At 38.9% G+C, this 20,311-nt stretch overlaps 1 protein-coding gene across 1 annotated transcript in view; it reads left to right on the plus strand.

Moving 5' to 3' along the window:
* ZSWIM5 (zinc finger SWIM-type containing 5) overlaps positions 1 to 20,311 on the plus strand; it is a 281,277-nt gene that overhangs the window by 195,816 nt on the left and 65,150 nt on the right. Inside the window, exon 2 of the mRNA XM_059042702.2 lies at positions 8,776 to 9,132. Within this exon, the coding sequence (XP_058898685.1) occupies positions 8,776 to 9,132 (357 nt within the window). The remainder of the gene's footprint in view (positions 1 to 8,775; positions 9,133 to 20,311) is intronic.

Below are 20,311 nucleotides of genomic sequence, written 5' to 3' on the forward strand. Positions count from 1 at the left end.
GTGGGGAGTTTCTTGCCTTTTGGGAGGTCTGAGGTCTTCTGCCAGCGTTCGGTGGGTGTTATATAGGAGAAGTTCCACGTGTAGATGTATTTCTGATGTCTCTGTGAGGAGGAAGGAGATCTCCGCGTCTTACTCTTCCGCCATCTTGAAGCTCCTCTTAAGCAAACATTTTTATAAATGTTTTTTCTCTGCCAGACTCTGTGTTAGATACCAAAACTGTGAAATGAATAGGTCACAGTTTAGTAGGAATGACATGCTTTTGTTTTAGGAAGATCATTCTGCTGATGTTATGGAAGGTGGGTAGAGGGAATAAGACTCGCAGGCAGGAAGATTAGTTAGTCCAAGCAGGAGATTATTATGATCTTGGGCTGAGGCAGTGTTAGCGGAGTTAAAGGAGAGGCACTAGAATGGAGAGATACTTAGGAGGCAGAATCCACAGGATTTAGTGACCCTCTTGGATATGGAGCAGAGGCAGGAGCTAGGATGCATCCCAGAGCCATGGCTCCTGCCTGCTTCTCCAGCCTCATTGTATGCCCCTTTACCCCCCTCCCTGTTGACTTTCCAGTTGCTGGTCTTCTTTCTGTTCTTTGAACGTTCCATGTTCCTCTTGGCATTAGCACCTCTGCATAGCCTTCTTTTCCACTCTGCATGTGTACTTTTTTTTTTTCTACCTGGAGTCCTCTTTACCACTACTCTGCGTTCCCCATCCTTTCACCTAGTTAATTCTGATTTATTCTATAAAATTCTGCTCAAAATGCTAAACCAGGTCAGGTCTTCCATATTATATACTATTCTATCATTCTGTACTTCTTCACAATTAAAATTAAATAATTTTCTGTGGACTTAGTTGTTTAATATCTGTCTCCCCAGCTACACTATAAATGCCATAAAGTCAGGGATCATTTGGTCTTTTCACAGATGTATCCTTGGGACCTAACATAGTAGATCTTAAATAGTTATTAGTTTAATGAATGAATTAACCTTAAGATACTTTTTTAAAAGAGAGAAATTAACATCTTTATGTATTTTGGCTCTTCAAATTTCTTGTAGTCTCTAAGGGGAAGACACGTGCTGTAACTTTTGGGTTACCAGATTGAATACATTTTGCATATTCTCTGCCATTTGTCCCTGTTAGGATTCCATTTTTCTATCAGTTTGGTAACTTAGTATCATAGTAGCTGACTGTATGTAAACAAAGGACGAAAATTGAATTAGTATGATTTAGCAATGTCCTAATTTTTACAAAAAAAAGTTTAAGGAGCAGTACCAAACATCACTCTGATTTTCCTAAGCCAGGAAAATGAAGTTGGTGTTTGGGAAACACTATAATAGAAATAAAATGTGGTTGTTAGCAGCTTAGACTCTGAAGCCAGAATGCCTGGGTTCAAATCCTAGCTCTGCCACTTACAGGCTGTGTAAACTTAGGCAAATTGAATAATTTCTCTAAGCTTCACTTTCTTTACAAAAAATGGGGATAATAGTACTAAACACATAACATTGTGGTGAGGATTAAATGATGCAATGTTTGTTAAAAAACACATGGTAAGTGCTCAAAAACTGTTAGTGATTAAAAGTTATTTATTTTGGTTCTTTTTAAATCAAAAGAAGCGATTTGACTGTACTCAGGAAGTATATTAATTTGAAAGAAACTCTTCACAAGTTTATTTTTCCTAGTCTTTAAAGCCTAAAATGTTTCAGAATGTGAATTTATGGTCATTTTAATTTCTGTTATCATGACTGTAATCGTGTAAATCATTACAAGCTGCAAATCGCATAACATCTCTGATCCTGTTCTTCATCTGTGAAATTATTATCTCTTCAGTCCTTTATTAGTTGATTCTGGGTAAAATGCTCTCTTGTGAACTAAACTGTAAGCTCCATAGGCACAAATGTTAAAGTTTCTTCATTTAATATGATTCAGTTTATCACTTTCCTGTACACCTGAAACTATCACAACATTGTTAATCAACTATACTCCAATACAAAAAAACATGATTCAGTTTACCAACTGGGGCACTAGATAGAATTTCATATGGAGGTGATATTTGAGCAAAGCCATGAAGAACATAGAATTTCCTTATTTGGGAAAGAGACATTTTATTTATATTTTCCTCAAGTATAAAACTGGTCCTTGATACTTTCTGGAGTCCAAGGTTGGGTCCAGCCTATGCCCTGGATTCCCCAGCACTGATGCTGGAAAAGAAATGTTAAGTAAACAGTTTCAGTCTTTTCCATTTCCTCTTGTGCCACCATTTAGTTTAGAAGGCAGGAGAATAAGGACTCTTAAGCCATGAGCATTCCTGGATTTTTTTGTGGGGGGTGGGGGGTTGTGTTGGGTCTTTGTTGCTGTGCGCGTGCTTTCTCTAGTTGCAGCAAGTGGGGGCTACTCTTCATTGCGGTGCGTGGGCTTCTTATAGCGGTGGCTTCTCTTGTTGAAGAACACGGGCTCTAGGCGTACAGGCTTCACTAGTTGCAGCACTCGGGCTCAGTAGTTGTGGTGCACAGGCTTAGTTTTGGCAGCACATGGTATCTTCCCAGACCAGGGATCAAACCCATGTTCCCTGCGCTGGCAGGCGGATTCTTAACCACTGCACCACCAGGGAAGTCCCCACTCCTGGATTTTTAACAATTTCTTGCTAATCTTGAAGTTCTCAGAGCTCTTGTTGCACATTTAAGCATGACAATCTCTAGCAAAGACTGCCTGCAAAGAACTGTTATTAGGGGCCTATGAGGCCATTTCTGCACACTTTTTGAATCTTTTCCCACTTTTAAATGGTACTTGGAGCATGTTGAAGGCAAGGAAAACATGGCATACTTATAGGATAACGTTCTGGTAGGGGCTTACCTCATAGCAGGCATTTATAGAAGGTCATTATTTTCCTAGAAGCTGAGACATCAGAGCCATTGTGATATGTAGTGGAGAAGGGGCTGCAGTACAGTTTTATTCTAAACTTTCTGAACAGTGTAGAGGCCAGGTAGGAAAGGTTCCTCAGCCACAGAACAGGAAGTTGAAATTTTTTCAAATCTTTTTCTCAGGGCAAAGCTAGCTTTGTGATTTGGGGGTGGGTTGGAGGGATGCAGTACTTGCAAAACTAAACAGGAACTCATTGAAAGTATATGGTGCATGCAGGGCTCACTCAGTGTTAAAAAACTTGAGGGTTTTTTTTCCCCCTGTGTTTGAAGTTGATAGGGCCACAAGGGGAGCAGCTGCCTGATTGACTGACTGTTTCTTCAAAAAGCCGGGTCTCTACTAGACCCACCATCCCTGACTGCTTTGCACCAAAAGCCATGCTGTAAGGAAGAAGGAAATATGGGCATTTGACCTTTACAGCCTACGGGAGCCACTAGTGAAGCAAGCGCATGGTGCTTCCCTATGTGCCTGCCTACTCCGTCTCCCACCAGTCCATCCATTATCTTAATCATTTCAAGACTTACAACTGATAAAAAGAAACTGTTTTAAAGTCTCTTGGGCATTTTGATAAGCAGGATGATTTGGGCATTTTGATAAGCAGGATGATTTCACAATATATGTGTTTTCTTTTTACATTTTAAGAAAGTGTGAATGAAGGATCATCACAAAGCTGATATTCAGGAAAACTTTGTCTATAAAGTAGTTGTTTTTCCCATGAGTTCTAAGCAATTTTTGTGGTTGTTTCTGTCACTTTTTTTTTGTTGTTAAAAGCCCACCATGTTCCAGGCACTGAGCTAGTCATTTTATGTTTTTTTCCTTATTTTACAGTTTAGGGTGTTGAAGAGTCAGAGAATGTGAGAGAGCTAAATTTCTTTTTTAAAGTAAAGCTACCCAAGTGAAATAATATCAATAGATCAAGGCAATGATCATCAATGACTACTAAAACTATTAGGTGAAAAGTTGACAAGGAACTTTATAATGGATGGAGCAGGCTAACCAACATCTGAACCCAGTGCTGAATTCTAACAGCACAGGAAGAAAGATCATCGGGCATGATGTGTCTCCTGATGTGATGTATTAGAAAGTATGCAACACAACCTGTGAAGTAATTTTACCAAAACCCTAAATCTGGTCAAGTCTCTCTAGAGCTAACTATTATTTTTCAGTAAATAATTGAAGGGGAAGAGGAAGGAGAAGGAACTTGTAGCTTAAGAGACATTATCAATCAAATGTAATATCTGGACCTTGTTTGTATTCTGATTTGAACAAACCTTTCCTGTTTTTTGCTCTGTTTTGTTTTTGAAGTCAGTTGTGGAAATCTGAATACTGGATATTTGATATTAAGGAATTATTAATTTTCAGTTCTTGTGGGACTTCCCTCACGGTCCAGTGGTTAAGACTCTGTGCTTTCAATGCAGGGGGAGCAGGTTTTTGATCCCTGCTTGGGGAACTAAGATCCCACATGCTGCACGGGGTGGCGCGCGCGCACACACACACACACACACACACACACACACACACACACACACACAAATTAAGTTCTTGTCTTTTAGAAATGTATACCGAGGGCTTCCCTGGTGGCGCAGTGGTTGAGGGCCCGCCTGCCAATACAGGGGACTCGGGTTCGTGCCCCCGTCTGGGAGGATCCCACATGCCGCGGAGCGGCTGGGCCCGTGAGCTATGGCCGCTGAGCCTGCGCGTCCGGAGCCTGTGCTCCGCGGCGGGAAAGGCCACAGCGATGAGAGGCCCACGTACCGCCAAAAAAAAGAAAAGAAATCTATACCGAGGCATTTACTGATGAAAAGATATTTATGGGATTTACTTCAATATACTTAATTGAGGAGGACAGGGAAGGAGCTGGGAGAGGGTAAAGGTTAAACAAGTTTATCTTTGTATTGATAATTGTTGAAGCTGAGTGATGGATGTAGAGGACTCATTATACAGCGTTCTCTCTACTTCTTTGTTTGAAAATGTCCAAATAAAAGAGTTAAAAGGTAAAAAGAGCACACAGTGGGTATTCAATAAATACATGCTGATTCAATAGAAATTTTTTAAAATTAGGCTTCTACATCTTTGCTTAAATCAGCAGATTATTGATGGCAGTTAGGTTTACAATGGGAAAGAAATACTACATTGAACCTCTATGTAGCTTTATTCTCAGGAGTAATTAATCTTGAAAAAAAGTGTTACTGATTATAATAAGGGAAAAAGGAACTCCCAGCAAGGAAACTTCCACGGAGCCACCCAGAACCTCTGCCTTTCAAATGGGCTTAGACCTGGAGCATGAGCTATACCATTGTTAATACAGCTGATGGAGCCCAAAGATTTACCCAACTCAAATGAGCATGTTCCCGAAAGCATCATGGACCTTAATCAAAGCCTCTAGGGAGCCATGTCTAAATAGCTTTTCAAAAGTATTTTGCAGAAAGTTTCTCAGTTGCTTTAACATTGACCTGCTGTGGAGACAGATGGAATATAAATTGATATTCAACATTTTGTCTCTAATTCCAGATTAACCTAGAAGTTTAAAGCATTACCAATGCTATAAAAACTGAAATTGTAGAATTTCAGTAAACATAGAAGTTATTTTCTAATAATGTTTCTAGTTTTATAGTTGTTTTACAGTTTATATAAATGTGGTATTGATTGCCATACAACACAGTATTAATACAGAGGCAGTATAATGTAATAGTTAAGAGTATGGGCTTTTGAGCCAGACTGCCTGGCTGTGAATCTTGGCTCTGCCACTTACTAGCAGAATGACCTTGAGCAAGTTACTTAACCTCTCTGTGCTTGTTTCCTCATACATAAAACGGGAATAATAATAGTAATCAGTCAGGGTTTTCCAGAGAAACAGAATCAGTAGGAGATAACTGTATATACATATATAGTATACGTTTTCAGGCCATCAGGCTGGAAATTCTTGGTCAGGATCTGATGCTACAGTCTTAAGGCAAAATTTCTTCTTTCACAGAGAAACCTCAGTTTTGCCTATAAGGCCTTTCAGCTGATTGAACAAGACCCACCCACATTATTAAGTATAATTTGCTTTAGTTAAAGTCAGCGGATTGTAGATGTTAATCACATCTACAAAACACCTCCACAGCAACACCCAGATTAATTAGTATTTGAATAACTGGGTTGTATAGCCTAGTCAAATTGACACATAAAGTTTACCATTATACCTACTATCAAATTCATTAAAGTTGTGAAAATTTAATGAGTTAATGCATGTAAAGTACTTAGAACAAAGATAAACACATAGGAGGTACTCATAAAGTTTAGCTATTATTATATACTCTTTAAATCCCAAAAGTGGTTCTAGAAAAGATAATAAGATTTAGTGATAGTTAACTATGAAATCATAATATATGGTAGTGCTAGATAGAACCTTGGTGGTCTTCTAGGCAAGCCTCTCATCTTAAAAACATGGAGGCCGAGGTCCAATCTGTTTTGGTTTTTTTTCATAAATTTATTTATTTTTGGCTGTGTTGGGTCTTCGTTTCTGTGCGAGGGCTTTCTCTAGTTGCGGCGAGCGGGGGGCCACTCTTCATCGCGGTGCACAGGCCTCTCACTGTCGCGGCCTCTCTTGTTGCGGAGGACAGGCTCCAGACGCTCAGGCTCAGTAGTTGTGGCTCACGGGCCCAGTTGCTCCGCGGCATGTGGGATCTTCCCAGACGAGGGCTCGAACCCATGTCCCCTGCATTGGCAGGCAGATTCTCAACCACTGCACCACCAGGGAAGGGAAGCCCCTAATTCGTAGTGTAATGTGCTCTCTGTTGTGTTATTCTACTGGCTATGTCCAAGAGATAGAGATCTGGAGAAGAGTTACTTCTCAACTCTGCAGAAGGTTCTCTTCCTTAGTTCTAAAGTGAAGGCAGTCTTTAGCCATACTTAATCACATTTGAATATAACTTTTCTACTTTGCTTTGAACAAATGACAATCAATATTTTTAAATCTGCAACTAAGTTTAACTGAAAAAAAGCCTCTGTGAAGTTTTAAAAATATACCTGAAAGCTATGAAATTAACAAATTAATTGTGATATTTTTCTTACTCTGGAAATTAATCTTAACTTTTTCAGTAATGTGCACCCTTCTTTGGATTGGACCTAAATGTGCCTTTAGTAATGTTAATTTTGCTAGATTTTATGGGTATGCTTATAAATTTAGGACTTATTCTTACTTTAATTAGCCATAATTATCTGAAACTTGAACTTTGGAATGTTTTTTCTCCTCATTTTTTAATTCCGCCAGGTCACGATGGTAGCTCTGAAACTAACATATGCACCTTTTATTATTTGGCAAATATTTCTCCAACAAATATAAGATTATTTTAAATTGCTTTCCTATTCATAGTGTGGAGTACAGTAAAACAAGAAAATCTATGAAATTAGCTTCACCTTTGTTCCTGTCTCTACTATACTGTTTGGTATATTATATTGTAATCATATATTTGTCTGTGGTTTTTGAGGATAAGGACTTTGTCACGGCATTTTCAGAGATAGTGTAGTATAAACAAAAGAAAATAAACTTTGGATCAGACCTGGTTCCAAATCCTAGGTCTATCACTTTCCAGCTAAGGGCCCTTGGGCAAATTCCTTAACCTCTGAGCCTCAGTTTACATACCTTTAAAATAAGGAAAATAATACCAACTTCATAAGGTTGTTATGACAAATTATTAAATGCACTCAACACAGTTCTGCTACATAATAGGTGCTTCACGAATATTTGATATTCCTCTCCTTTTCATGTTAGCATCCCTAAGCTAACAGGGATACTTTAAAAAAAGTTTGTTACTTAAAGTCTTATTAAACTTTTGTTGAATGTCTGAATGATTGTTTGAATACATATTTTGTCAAAGAAGAATCATATTTAAAGAATAAACAGTTATTATAGAATGAATTTGCTAATGAATTTAACATTTTTCAATTTAGTTGTAACTTAAAAATGTATTCTCTCTACATTTCAAAATTATTGGTTCTGTGTGCTAGTGAGTGGAGGTTAACACTGCATAGTGTCACTGCACCAAGCTCTCTGCTTTCTACATCTTATGAGGCTTCTTGCCTTTTAGGTATTCCACGTGGTTACCATTTTGGAAGTGTTTGTTTTGAGGAAGAAATGTTGCCCTTATCTTCCTTGTCCTTCCTCGTGGCATTCTTTTGGTTTCTCTCGTTTATAACGCTCACCTTACTCTAGATTGTACTGACGTTATTTGTAGACTTGTCTTTGGCCACAAAGGACTCAAAATCTACTACCGAGGTTCTTAACTTATTCAAGGTTCTTGAATAATCTTTTTGAGACTATGATAAAAGGTATGAAATGTCCCCCCAAAAGAATGTACATATGTACAAACAAAAGTTTTCTTATTAGTTCTGGAGGTTCATGGACTCCAGGGTAAAGACTCTTTTTCTAGATTGTGTGTTTCTTAAGAGCAATACCTGGGGGGACTTACCTGGTGGCCCAGTGGGTAAGACTCCGTGCTTCCAATGAAGGGGGCCCGGGTCCGATCCCCAGTCGGGGAACTAGATCCCACGTGCCTGCCACCACTAAGAGTCCACATGCTGCAACTAAGAAGCCTGCAAGCCGCCACTAAGAAGCCTGCAAGCCGCAACTAAGAGCCCGCATGCCTCAACTAAGACCCGGCGCAGCCAAAACAGATAGATAGATACGTAGATACATAGATACATAGATTTTTTTTTTAAAAGCAATACCTGGGTTTCATTGACCTTTGACAGAGCCTATTGTGTATATAGGAGATAGATACTCAGCAAATAGTTTCTGAATTGATGAATTTAAATGCAAAATGAAAATCTTCAGGTTTCTTACTACAGAATCTCTAAATATGTCTTTTTTGTTTCCTTAGGCTTCCATCTCAGTGGCACAGTAACTGAGCCGGCCACTACTTCTGAACCAGCAGTGACTTATAAAGTTGCCATCAGTTTTGATCGATGCAAAATCACTTCAGTGGCGTGTGGCTGTGGGAACAAAGACATATTCTACTGTGCCCATGTGGTAGCGCTCTCACTCTACAGGATCCGTAAACCAGACCAAGTCAAACTGCGTCTTCCTATCTCAGAAACCCTTTTCCAGATGAATAGGGACCAGCTACAAAAGTTTATTCAGTATTTAATCACGGCACACCACACTGAAGTTCTTCCTACTGCACAGAAGCTGGCAGATGAGATTCTATCCTCCAACTCTGAAATCAACCAAGTAAACGGTAATTGTACAACATTTTTGTTGCTAAAAATATATTTTGTTGCTTTATTGCATGTTTAGAGATTGGGATACATTTGCCATTGTAATCACTCAACCTTAATCAGTTCATTCCATCCAAACTATTTATTAACTCTTGTTTCTTAAAGCAATCCAATTATCCACCTCATAAAGGTTTGACAAAAAAGGACAGAGAATGTTAGAGTTACATACTGATCTAGTTTATGGACTTCATTTGTCCATACAATCCCTGCCCCAGGAGCCTGGGATATTCAGGAGTGAGAGAAAGCATAAAATAATTAGTGCCATTCAGTGAACTGAAATGGATATGAGAATTCCTTAACATTTCAGGAACCTGCATAGTATCAGGGTTATTCCAAAGAGCATCTGCTAGCATTGTGTTTATGAGCTATATAATGGGAGGGTTTATGGATGGAGAAAGATATTATGTTCACTTACTCATTCAACAAGTATATGTTGAGTACCTACACTGTGCAAGTGGTAGCGCTGATTGTTGAGAGCATAAAACAGACATGGTTCCTGCCTTCAAATAGCTTATAATCTAGAAGAAAAGACAGCTAAGTCTGAAATAAATGTTTGCCTTTATTATGAAGCCAGGTTGTAGATATTTAATCACAGGAAACCATTGAAGAATTTTGAGAAGAGGAGCTATATGAGCTAATTTTTCATTTTGTTGGTTAGGTCCTACTATGTTCCAGGCATCATGCAAGAGACTTTATACATGTTTATATATGTTAATTCATTTAGTTTTCAAAACTACCCTGTGAGGTAGGTATTATTTTATAAATAAGGAAATTATTTATAACCTAGGCTCACCTGATTTCAGAACTCAGGTTTTTAATGCTTCTCTATACTACCTCTCTGTTTTTAGAAGAAACTTTGGTATTAGTGTGAACAAGGCAGTGAGGCCAGATGAATGGCCTGTATAATACTATAGTATGTGCCAAAGGGCATGCTTTTCCCAGTTGCCCAATAGAGCTAATCAAGTCCTACACACAGCCTCACCACTCCTCAGAAATAAGGATAGTCAGACAGGCTTCCAGGAACTCTTGCTAACTAGCCGAAATAATCTTCTGTTGTTTTATCCTCAGAGTTGTAGTGTTTACATGGTAACTAGCTCTATTTGAGAGACAATGTTAAAGAGTAACTTTATATATATATATATATATATATATATTCTTATCCCACATAGGGAAGCTGTTCTATTTCTCTGGCCTCCTTAAATCTACAGTTCTTAGGGACCTGAGTTCAGCTCCAGGTCTGTAACACCACAGCTGGGCTATGGCCTACTTTTGTGCATCATTCCCACTAGCTCTTTCTCAGAATTTTTGTCTATATCCAAGCTCTCTTGCCTTTTCTTGAACTAACCACCTTGGTTGAGTACCTGTATTGCACCTGCCTTGTTCATCACCACTGTCACCAAAGCAACCCTCTTTCCCCTTTACCACTGTGCTGAAGCAATCTTTATTCCTTGTTATACCTCCCATCTCAGCATCTTATTATATGTCTAAAATTAGTCTAAGTTGCCACAGTGAACTTGAGATGTTATTCTCAACCTTCCCCAGGAACTACTACTTCTGTACCTGTGTGTTTTTGTTTTGTTTTGTTTTGAGGTACGCGGGCCTCTCACCGTTGTGGCCTGTCCCGTTGCGGAGCACAGGCTCCGGACGTGCAGGCTCAGTGGCCATGGCTCACGGGCCCAGCCGCTCCGCGGCATGTGGCATCTTCCCGGCCTGGGGTACGACCCCACGTCCCCTGCATCGGCAGGCAGACTCTCAACCACAGTGCCACCAGGGAAGCCCTGTACCTGTGTTTACTCCAGACTAAGATTAGCTTTCTACCTCAGGTTCCCTAGTATTCCACAAGGTCTTTCTTAATATATTTCTTTTTGTGTGTGTGTTTTTTTTTTGTTTTTTTGCGGTACGCGGGCCTCTCACTGTTGTAGCCTCTCCCGTTGCGGAGCACAGGCTCCGGACACGCAGGCTCAGCGGCCATGGCTCACGGGCCCAGCCGCTCCGCGGCATGTGGGTTCTTCCCGGACCCGGGCACTCTCAACCACTGCGCCACCAGGGAAGCCCCTTAATATATTTCTAATAACCAGTGCTAATATAAGCAATGATACTGAAAATGGTGAGGGGGAGGAGTGGAGATATCTTAGCGGCAACATGGACTGGATTCAACATCCAGGTGTGTACGATGGGTGGGGAGTGAAGAAGAGGAAGACGAGAAAAAAACTCAGTTCCAGAATGTCCAGCTATGATGGCTGGATTTGACAATAATTTTGCCATTCACTTAGGGAACGTAAGGGGAGGAATAAGTTTAGGAGGAAGACGAATTCAGTTTAAGTTTGAGGTGCTTGTAGAACACTTAGGTGAAGATTTCTGATACAAAATTGGATATTGGATCTGGAACTGAGGACAAAAGTCAGAATTTTGGAGTTATTAGCATAGAGATGATCTTTGAAGTCCTGTTTCTGTTCCCTGATAAATCTATAAACACCTAGAACATCTTCCATCTCCTCTCTCTCAAGCCCTACTCTTCACCAAAACAGACTTTAAAAAGCAGGAATAAAATTTCTAAAACTGCTAGCTACCTGCTTCTTTTTTAAAATTTATTTAATTTTGGCTGCGTTGGGTCTTCGTTGCTGCATGTGGGCTTTCTCTAGTTGCGGTGAGTGGGGGCTACTCTTTGTTGTAGTGCGTGGGCTTCTCATTGCGGTGGCTTCTCTTGTAGAACATGGGCTCTAGGCGTGTGGGCTTCAGTAGTTGTGGCACACGGGCTCACTAGTTGTGGCTCATGGGCTCTAGAGTGCAGTCTCAGTAGTTGTGGCACATGAGCTTAGTTGCTCCACAGCATGTGGGCTCTTCCCAGACCAGGGCTCGAACCTGTGTCCCTTGCATTGGCAGGCGGATTCTTAACCACTGTGCCACCAGGGAAGCCCTAGCTACCTGCTTTTAATCCCAGAAATGGATCCAGGTATTGCTCTGCTCCTCATGTCCCTGAAAACTTTTATTAGTCCCTGTAAGTGGTTTTAGCTAGACTTTGCCTTGTCCCCTTTGGATTGGTGATTCAATTTGGACTATCTTTCCAACTCTTCATCTAGCACTGCTCCATGCTCTGTTTGTGATTTTCTCTGGTAACTCCATACCCCGAGATTCTCTGGCATATAGCATCCAGGCCAGTGCTTCAGTTGCTGTTTATCCATACAGAGAGTTTGGATACCAAGAGAAAATTAGGATAACTTGAGGAGTTAGGTCAGGAACCATGTCTTACAAATTTCTGAGTCTCCATCACCAAGCACGGTACCTGGAAAATAATAAGGATTTGTTGAATGAATACAGCCATGCATATACAGGTGATGAAACAGGGGCCAGTGTAGGAATTAGCAAAGTAGAATGAGAAATGAGGAGAAGCTAGCAAGTAACTATAAAATTGAGTTTTAAGTATAAAATTGAGTTTTAAGAAGTAGATGGTCAACAATGTTGAATATTGTGGAAGATACAGACCAGAACTAACAAACATAGAACAGCAATTTGGGGAAAATAGAGACTATGCAGAGAGAAGAAAACCTTGAAAAATTATTATTAATATCATCATAGGAATAGAACAAGATATTGTAACCATGAAATAAAAACTGGATACTATAAAAGGAACTTCACAGAACAGAAAGAACTAATGGATATTACAAATACAATGGCAAAAAAACTATAAAACCAAGTGACGGAAAATAAAGGTAAGGAAAGTTCCTATAGAGTAGAGCAGAAAGACAAAGAGATTTTTTTTAAAAAGAAGATGAAGAGATGAAAAATAAGAAGAAAAAAGGCTGTTAAAAATTAAGAGAATCGGGGCTTCCCTGGTGGCGCAGTGGTTGAGAATCCGCCTGCCAATGCAGGGGACACGGGTTCGTGCCCCGATCCAGGAAGATCCCACATGCCGTGGAGCGGCTGGGCCTGCGCGTCCGGAGCCTGTGCTCCGCAGCGGGAGAGGCCACAACAGTGAGAGGCCCGTGTACAGCAAAAAAAAGGAAAAAAAAAAAAAAAAAAAAAAAAAAATTAAGAGAATGAGTCCTGGAATTCCGATGTTTGAAAAATAGGAATTCCAGAAATAGAAAACAGAGGTAAGGAATTCATCAATAAAATAATTAAAGAATGTTTTCTAGAACAAAAATGTGTGAGTTTCCAAAGTGAAAGGATTCCACTAAATGCCCAGCAATGGGAAAAGAAGAATCTTTTGAATAAATAAGGCTGGATCAATTGGAAATTCATTCGGGGAAAAAAAAACTTGATTCCTCCCTCATGCCATACAGAAAAATTAATTGCCAATGAATTGCAGACATAAACGTGAAAAATAAAACAATAAAGCATATAGGAGATAATATGAAAAAATATTTTCATGTTCTTGAGGTAAAAAAAATTTAGGTAGAAGATTGATAAATTGGACTACATTAAAATTTTTAAACTTCTGTTCATCAAAAGGCACCATTAAGAGACTAAAAAGGCACGCAGATAGTGGAAGAAGATATTTACAATACATACAGCTGACAAAGGGCTTGTATCCTAAATACCTTAAGAACCCCTACAAATAGTAAAATGGACAGAGACACAAAAAGGCACTTGGCAAAAAGAATATCCAAGTGGCTAATAAACATATTAAAAGGCATTTTAACTAATTAGTAATCAGGGAAATGCAAATTAAAACCACAGTGAGATTCCACTACATAGCCACCAGAATGGCTAAATTTTTTAAACTATCAGTATCAAGTATTGGTGAGGATATTGAGCAACTGGAAATAATATATTGCGGGTAGGAGTGTAAATTGTTACAGTCACTTTGGGAAACTGTTGGGTATCATCTAACTCAAGTTGAACCTATGTGTACCCTACGACCCAGAAATTCTTCTCCTAGATGTCTACCCAATGTAAATGAGTAGCATAATTTGTGAGAGCCTGAAATAGAAACAATCCAAATGTCCATCAGTAGTAGAATGGCTTAATAAATTAATACGTTCATGTAATGGAATACTATATATCAATGAAAATAAGTTGTTTTGCTAAACATAATAATATGAGTGAATCTTACAAACATGATGTTGAGTGAAATAAGCCAGACACAAAAGAATAAATGTTGTATGATTCCATTTATGTAAAGTTCAAAAACAAGTCCCTAGTGTTAGAAGTCAGGTTAGTGGTTAATTTGGGAGAAGAGGAAGGGAGATGGTGTTTGCAAAGGGGCTTCTAGGCTGCTGGTAGTATTCTATTTTCTTGACTTCAGTGATAGGTATTATAATCACTATGTGATAATTCATCAAGCTTTACAATTAAGATTTGTGCACTTTTCATAATTCATATTTCAATTAAAATTTTTAAATTTAATTTTAAAAGCTGTGTGTGTGTGTGCATGCATATGTGTATACACATATGTGTATGTACAGAACAAAAAGACAGGAAGAAAATACACCATGATATTAACAAGGGAACTTATGGCTGGAGGCACTATAAGTGGATTTTTATTTTCTTTATTCTTTAGTATATTTTCTACGATAAGCATGTATTGTTTTTATAATTTAAAAAAGGATGTTTAAGAATGAAAGAAAAATTGATTCCACAGACTTATCAGTTCCCTCAGGACAGGTCTCACTGTTACAGTCTTAATGCTAAATTGGAGCCTCAACCCACATGATAGTTTGTTTAATAATTATTTATAAAAACATCCTTTTATTTTATCTTCACTTGTTACCGTCTGTCTTATAATCCTGTGGAAATTTTCATACGAAAATGTCAAAGTATCATTTATATTGACCAAGTCCACTTTACCACTACTGAGGGTAATTAGTTTCATACTCATCTCTTTTTATAAAAAGACTAAAATGTTCTAACCAGTGAACACATATAGGGATATTTTTATTTTTTGTTTTTAACCAAAGGATCTTTTTTTTTTTAAGATTTTGCCTGGGAGTTAGTGAGAGAGTTAGAGAAGCTGGTTGTGAACTCCAGGCCTGGTTTATCTATTTAAAATTATCTTTGCTCTTATTCGTTCATTCCTAAACGCTGTACCCTTCTCTGCTATCTGACCTTTAATGTTGCTAAATCTTAAAAATTAATCTTAAATTTTCTCCTCTTATTCTATATGATCTCTGCAGGCAATCTCAGCTACCTCCTTTACCTAATGTCATCTATGTATTATGACTCACAGATTTACTTCTCCTATATCCAACTGACTATTCTATATCAAAGACATCCCCAAATCAACATATCCAAACATGAATTTATCTTCTTCCTCAAATTTGCACAATAAATAGCACCACCATCTAGTCACTGGATCATGATAGAACACTTTTTTTCTCATAATCCACATGCATTCCAGTGCAAGACCTGTTAGTTTTACCTCTTAAGTATCTTTCATCATTTTCTACTTCTCTCTGTTGATACTGTCATCACCCTAAATAAAACCACTATAATCTCCCACCTAAATTGCTACTATAGCCTTCTAACTGATCTTTCTATATCCATTGTTGCTCCCTTCTTTTCCATTCTCCACATAGCCATCCAAAGTAACTTTTCTATAACTACAGATTTTGTCATATCACTTCTTGTTTAAAATCCTTCAATGGCCTCCTGTTGCACTTAGGGTAAAATCCAAATTTCATACAGCCTACAAAACCTTGCATGATCTGGGTTTTGCCTTCATTTTCACATGATAGTCCCTTCCTTGGAATACTCTTCCTATCCTCTCCCCCTTGTTATAGATGTACTTAATTACCACAATGATTTATGGCTTCATGCTTTTTTGAGCAAAAAATACACAGAGTATTTCCTCCACTCTCTGCCAGGCTAAATCTTATTCATTCCTCAATTATTCACTTAAATGTCACTTTCTCGGGGAAAACTTATTTGACCTTTCTTTACATACAGATATGTACGTGGGTGATTATTAGCTTGACATCCCTTTCCCCAACTAGTCTATCAGCTCCACAAGGACAGGGACTATATCTGCTTATTTAACACTGTCTATCTAGTGTTTGGCACAGGCCCCTGGCACATAGGAGGCTCTCAATAAATATTGAATAAATGGAAATGTCTTAGAAAATCCTTCTTGGGCCTTTTGGGTTTTTTCCGGCCATGCCTCAAGGCTTGCAGGATCTTAGTTCCCAGACCAGGGATCCAACACAGGCCCTCGGCAGTGAGAGCCCGAGTCTTCACCACTGGACCGCCAGGGAACTCCCATGACTTTGATTTCTTCAACAGCCACACCAGCTCCTTATAGACTGTTACCTGGACGTCTCAAATACTGACTTACTCCCTTTTTTTTATCTGCAAGCACCCATTTTGGCAGCTCAGCTTCTTGTCTTCTGGGTTCCTTATAGACCAGAAAACATTGACACAGTTTACCTTCCTTTCTTTGCTATCAGATAAACAAACCCCTTTGAAGTGTTAAGTGAAATTTTACTGTTAATAACTCTCTAGGCTTTGCCTTATCCTAGCCTAATGTAAGGTACCTAATGCCGTGCCTGGCACATAGTAGGGGCCTAATCACTGCTTGCCGTTATTATAATTTCGAGCTCTCATTTTCAAAATCCCCTCCTGGTATTCCAGCAGTAATTGCGCTATCCCAGAAGTTTTCCATCGTGTGCACACTAGGTATTAATAAACTGTGCCTGATTTCTTCCACAGTTGCTGCTACTACCACCAGCTGGGCCCAAAAGATTCACCAGTTTGCTCCATACCCCTTCAAATCCTTAGAGGTGGTGTCACTCCACACCTCCAATCTGTTGACTAAGGCCAGCTCCCCTGGGAGACTGGGTCCTGCCCCTGATTTTTCTTTTTCTAGTTGAACCACCCAAGGGTAAGAATTGGTATTCAAGCCATCTCTGCCCCTTGCTTTCATAGCACCATTGCTATTCTTTCCTCATCAGTAAGGTACTCAGAGGCCCAGTCCTTGGTTTATACCTAGTTTATCTTATTCTATCTCAGTTCCATCTCTGTAGAGCTAGTGAAAACTAGAATCAGAAGTGAGACTCTGTAATCTGCATTTTTAACAACAAACCCCAAGTGATGAACATTTGAGAATCACTGTACTGGTGAGAACTCTTGTTATTCTCACTGTGTGGAAAATGCATTATTCTGACTTACCCTATATTCTATGTGGTAGAATAAACCAAGAAAGGATTTGGCTATTTTCAGACACACCATCCAGCTTACATTCAGGGGCTGAAACCAGGTGGTAGATCACAGCAATATGAGTCTAGAGGCCAAAGTATAGCTTTGTAGTGAAGAACAAGACTTTGAAGAGAGACCAACATATAGATTCTAACTCATATACTTTCCATCTGTTATATTACTTACCTGTATAAGCTTTAGTTTTTTTCACTTTAAAATTAGGATAATAATACCACCTCATAGAGTTGTTAGGAGAGTTCATTGGAATATACTCAACAGATATTCACTGAGCATCTACTGTGTGACAGGCACTGTTCACATGTTGCAAATATACCAGGAAATAAAACAGTTTATGCTCTCAAGGAGCATACATTCTAGTGGGGATGTGTATAAAAAGTACTTAGACTCTGGTGTGGAGGAAGCATTCAATAAATGGCTGTTATTAACAAATATTTAAGGATAAGGAGTGTACTTGTTTTTCTTTGCCACTTTCAGTTTACAGAATAAGTATAGGATATATTATTTGCCCACCTGGAGCTTAAATCAAGGTGGTCAATACAACAAACATTTGTTCATTCTATAAATATTAATTCAGTGCTGTAATGATCCAGGCACTTGATGTATAAAAATTAATCTGGGGCTTCCCTGGTGGCGCAGTGGTTGAGAGCCCGCCTGCCGATGCAGGGGACACGGGTTCGTGCCCCGGTCCGGGAGGATACCACATGCCGCGGAGCGGCTGGGCCCGTGAGCCATGGCCACTGGGCCTGCGTGTCCGGAGCCTGTCCTCCGCAATGGGAGAGGCCACAGCAGTGAGAGGCCCGCGTACCACAAAAATTAATCTGTACAGTAGTCTTTAAAAACTTCAATTTAGTTGGGAATATACGAGAAGTGCACAATTCCAACGTAAAAGAAAATGCAACATGTCTTCCAAATAGCCAAAGCGATCTTTAAAAAAAAAAAAAAAAAAAAAAAAAAAAAAAATATATATATATATATATATATATATATATATATATATATCTTTAACATCTTTATTGGAGTATAATTGCTTTACAATGGTGTGTTAGTTTCTGCTTTATAACAAAGTGAGTCAGTTACACATATACATATGTTCCCATATCTCTTCCCTCTTGCGTCTCCCTCTCTCCTTCCCTCCCTATCCCACCCTCTAGGTGGTCACAAAGCACCAAGCTGATTTCCCTGTGCTGTGCGGCTGGCTGCTTGCCACTAGCTAGCTATTTTATGGTTGGTAGTGTATATATGTCCATGCCACTCTCTCACTTTGTCCCAGCTTACCCTTCCCCCCTCCCCGTAGCCTCAAGTCCATTCTCTAGTAGGTGTGCATCTTTTTTCCTGATTTGCCCTGAGGTTCTTCATGACCTTTTTTTTGGATTCCATATATATGTGTTAGCATATGGTATTTGTTTTTGTCTTTCTGACTTACTTCACTCTGTATGACAGACTCTAGGTCCATCCACCTCACTACAAATAACAAATTTCGTTTCTTTTTATGGTTGAGTAATATTCCATTGTATATATGTGCCACATCTTCTTTATCCATTCATCTGTTGATGGACGCTTAGGTTGCTTCCATGTCCTGGCTATTGTAAATAGAGCTGCAGTGAACATTGTGGTACATGACTCTTTTTGAATTATGCTTTTCTCAGGGTATATACCCACTAGTGGAATTGCTGGGTCGTATGGTAGTTCTATTTTTAGTTTTTTAAGGAGCCTCCATACTGTTCTCCATAGTGGCTGTGTCAATTTACATTCTTACTAACAGTGCAAGAGGGTTCCCTTTTGTCCACACCCTCTCCAGCATTTATTGTTTGTAGATTTTTGATGATGGCCATTCTGACCAGTGTGAGATAATATCTCAATGTAGTTTTGATTTGCATTTCTCTAATGATTAATGATGTTGAGTATTCTTTCATGTATTTGTTGGCAATTTGTATATCTTCTTTAGAGAAATGTCTAATTTAGGTCTTCTGCCCATTTTTGGATGGGTTGTTTGTTTTTTTGTTATTGAGCTGCATGAGTTGCTTATAAATTTTGGATATTAATCCTTTGTCAGTTGCTTCATTTGCAAATATTTTCTCCCATTCTGAGGGCTGTCTTTTTGTCTTGTTTATGGTATCCTTTGCTGTGCAAAAGCTTTTAAGTTTCATTAGATCCCATTTGTTTATTTTTGTTTTTATTTCCATTTCTCTAGGAGATGGGTCAAAAAGGATCTTGCTGTGATTTATGTCATAGAGTGTTCTGCTTATATTTTCCTCTAAGAGTTTGATAGTGTCTGGCCTTACATTTAGGTCTTTAACCCATTTTGAGTTTATTTTTTGTGTGTGGTGTTAGGGAGTGTTCTAATTTCATACTTTTACATGTAGCTGTCCAGTTTTCCCAGCACCACTTATTGAGGAGGCTGTCTTTTCTCCACTGTATATCCTTCCCTCCTTTATCAAAGATAAGGTGACCATATGTATGTGGGTTTATCTCTGGGCTTTCTGTCCTGTTCCATTGATCTATATTTCTGTGTCAGTATCATACTTTCTTGATTACTGTAGCTTTGTAGTATAGTTTGAAGTCAGGCAGCCTGATTCCTCCAGCTCCATTTTTCTTTCTCAAGATTGCTTTGGCTACTTGGGGTCTTTTGTGTTTCCATATAAATTGTGAAATTTTTTGTTCTAGTTCTGTAAAAAATGCCAGTGGTAGTTTGATAGGGATTGCATTGAAACTTTAGATTGCTTTGGGTAGTAGAGTCATTTTCACAATGTTGGTTCCTTCAATCCAAGAACATGGTGTATCTCTCCATCTGTTTGTATCATACTTAATTTCTTTCATCAGTGTCTTATAATTTTCTGCATACAGGTCTTTTGTCTCCTTAGGTAGGTTTATTCCTAGATATTTTATTCTTTTTGTTGCAGTGGTAAATGGGAGTGTTTTCTTAACTTCACTTTCAGATTTTTCATCATTAGTGTACAGGAATGCAAGAGATTTCTGTGCATTAAT

The sequence above is a fragment of the Kogia breviceps genome, chromosome 1, assembly GCF_026419965.1.
Source record: "Kogia breviceps isolate mKogBre1 chromosome 1, mKogBre1 haplotype 1, whole genome shotgun sequence".
In the NCBI taxonomy this organism is placed as follows: Eukaryota; Metazoa; Chordata; class Mammalia; order Artiodactyla; family Physeteridae; genus Kogia; species Kogia breviceps.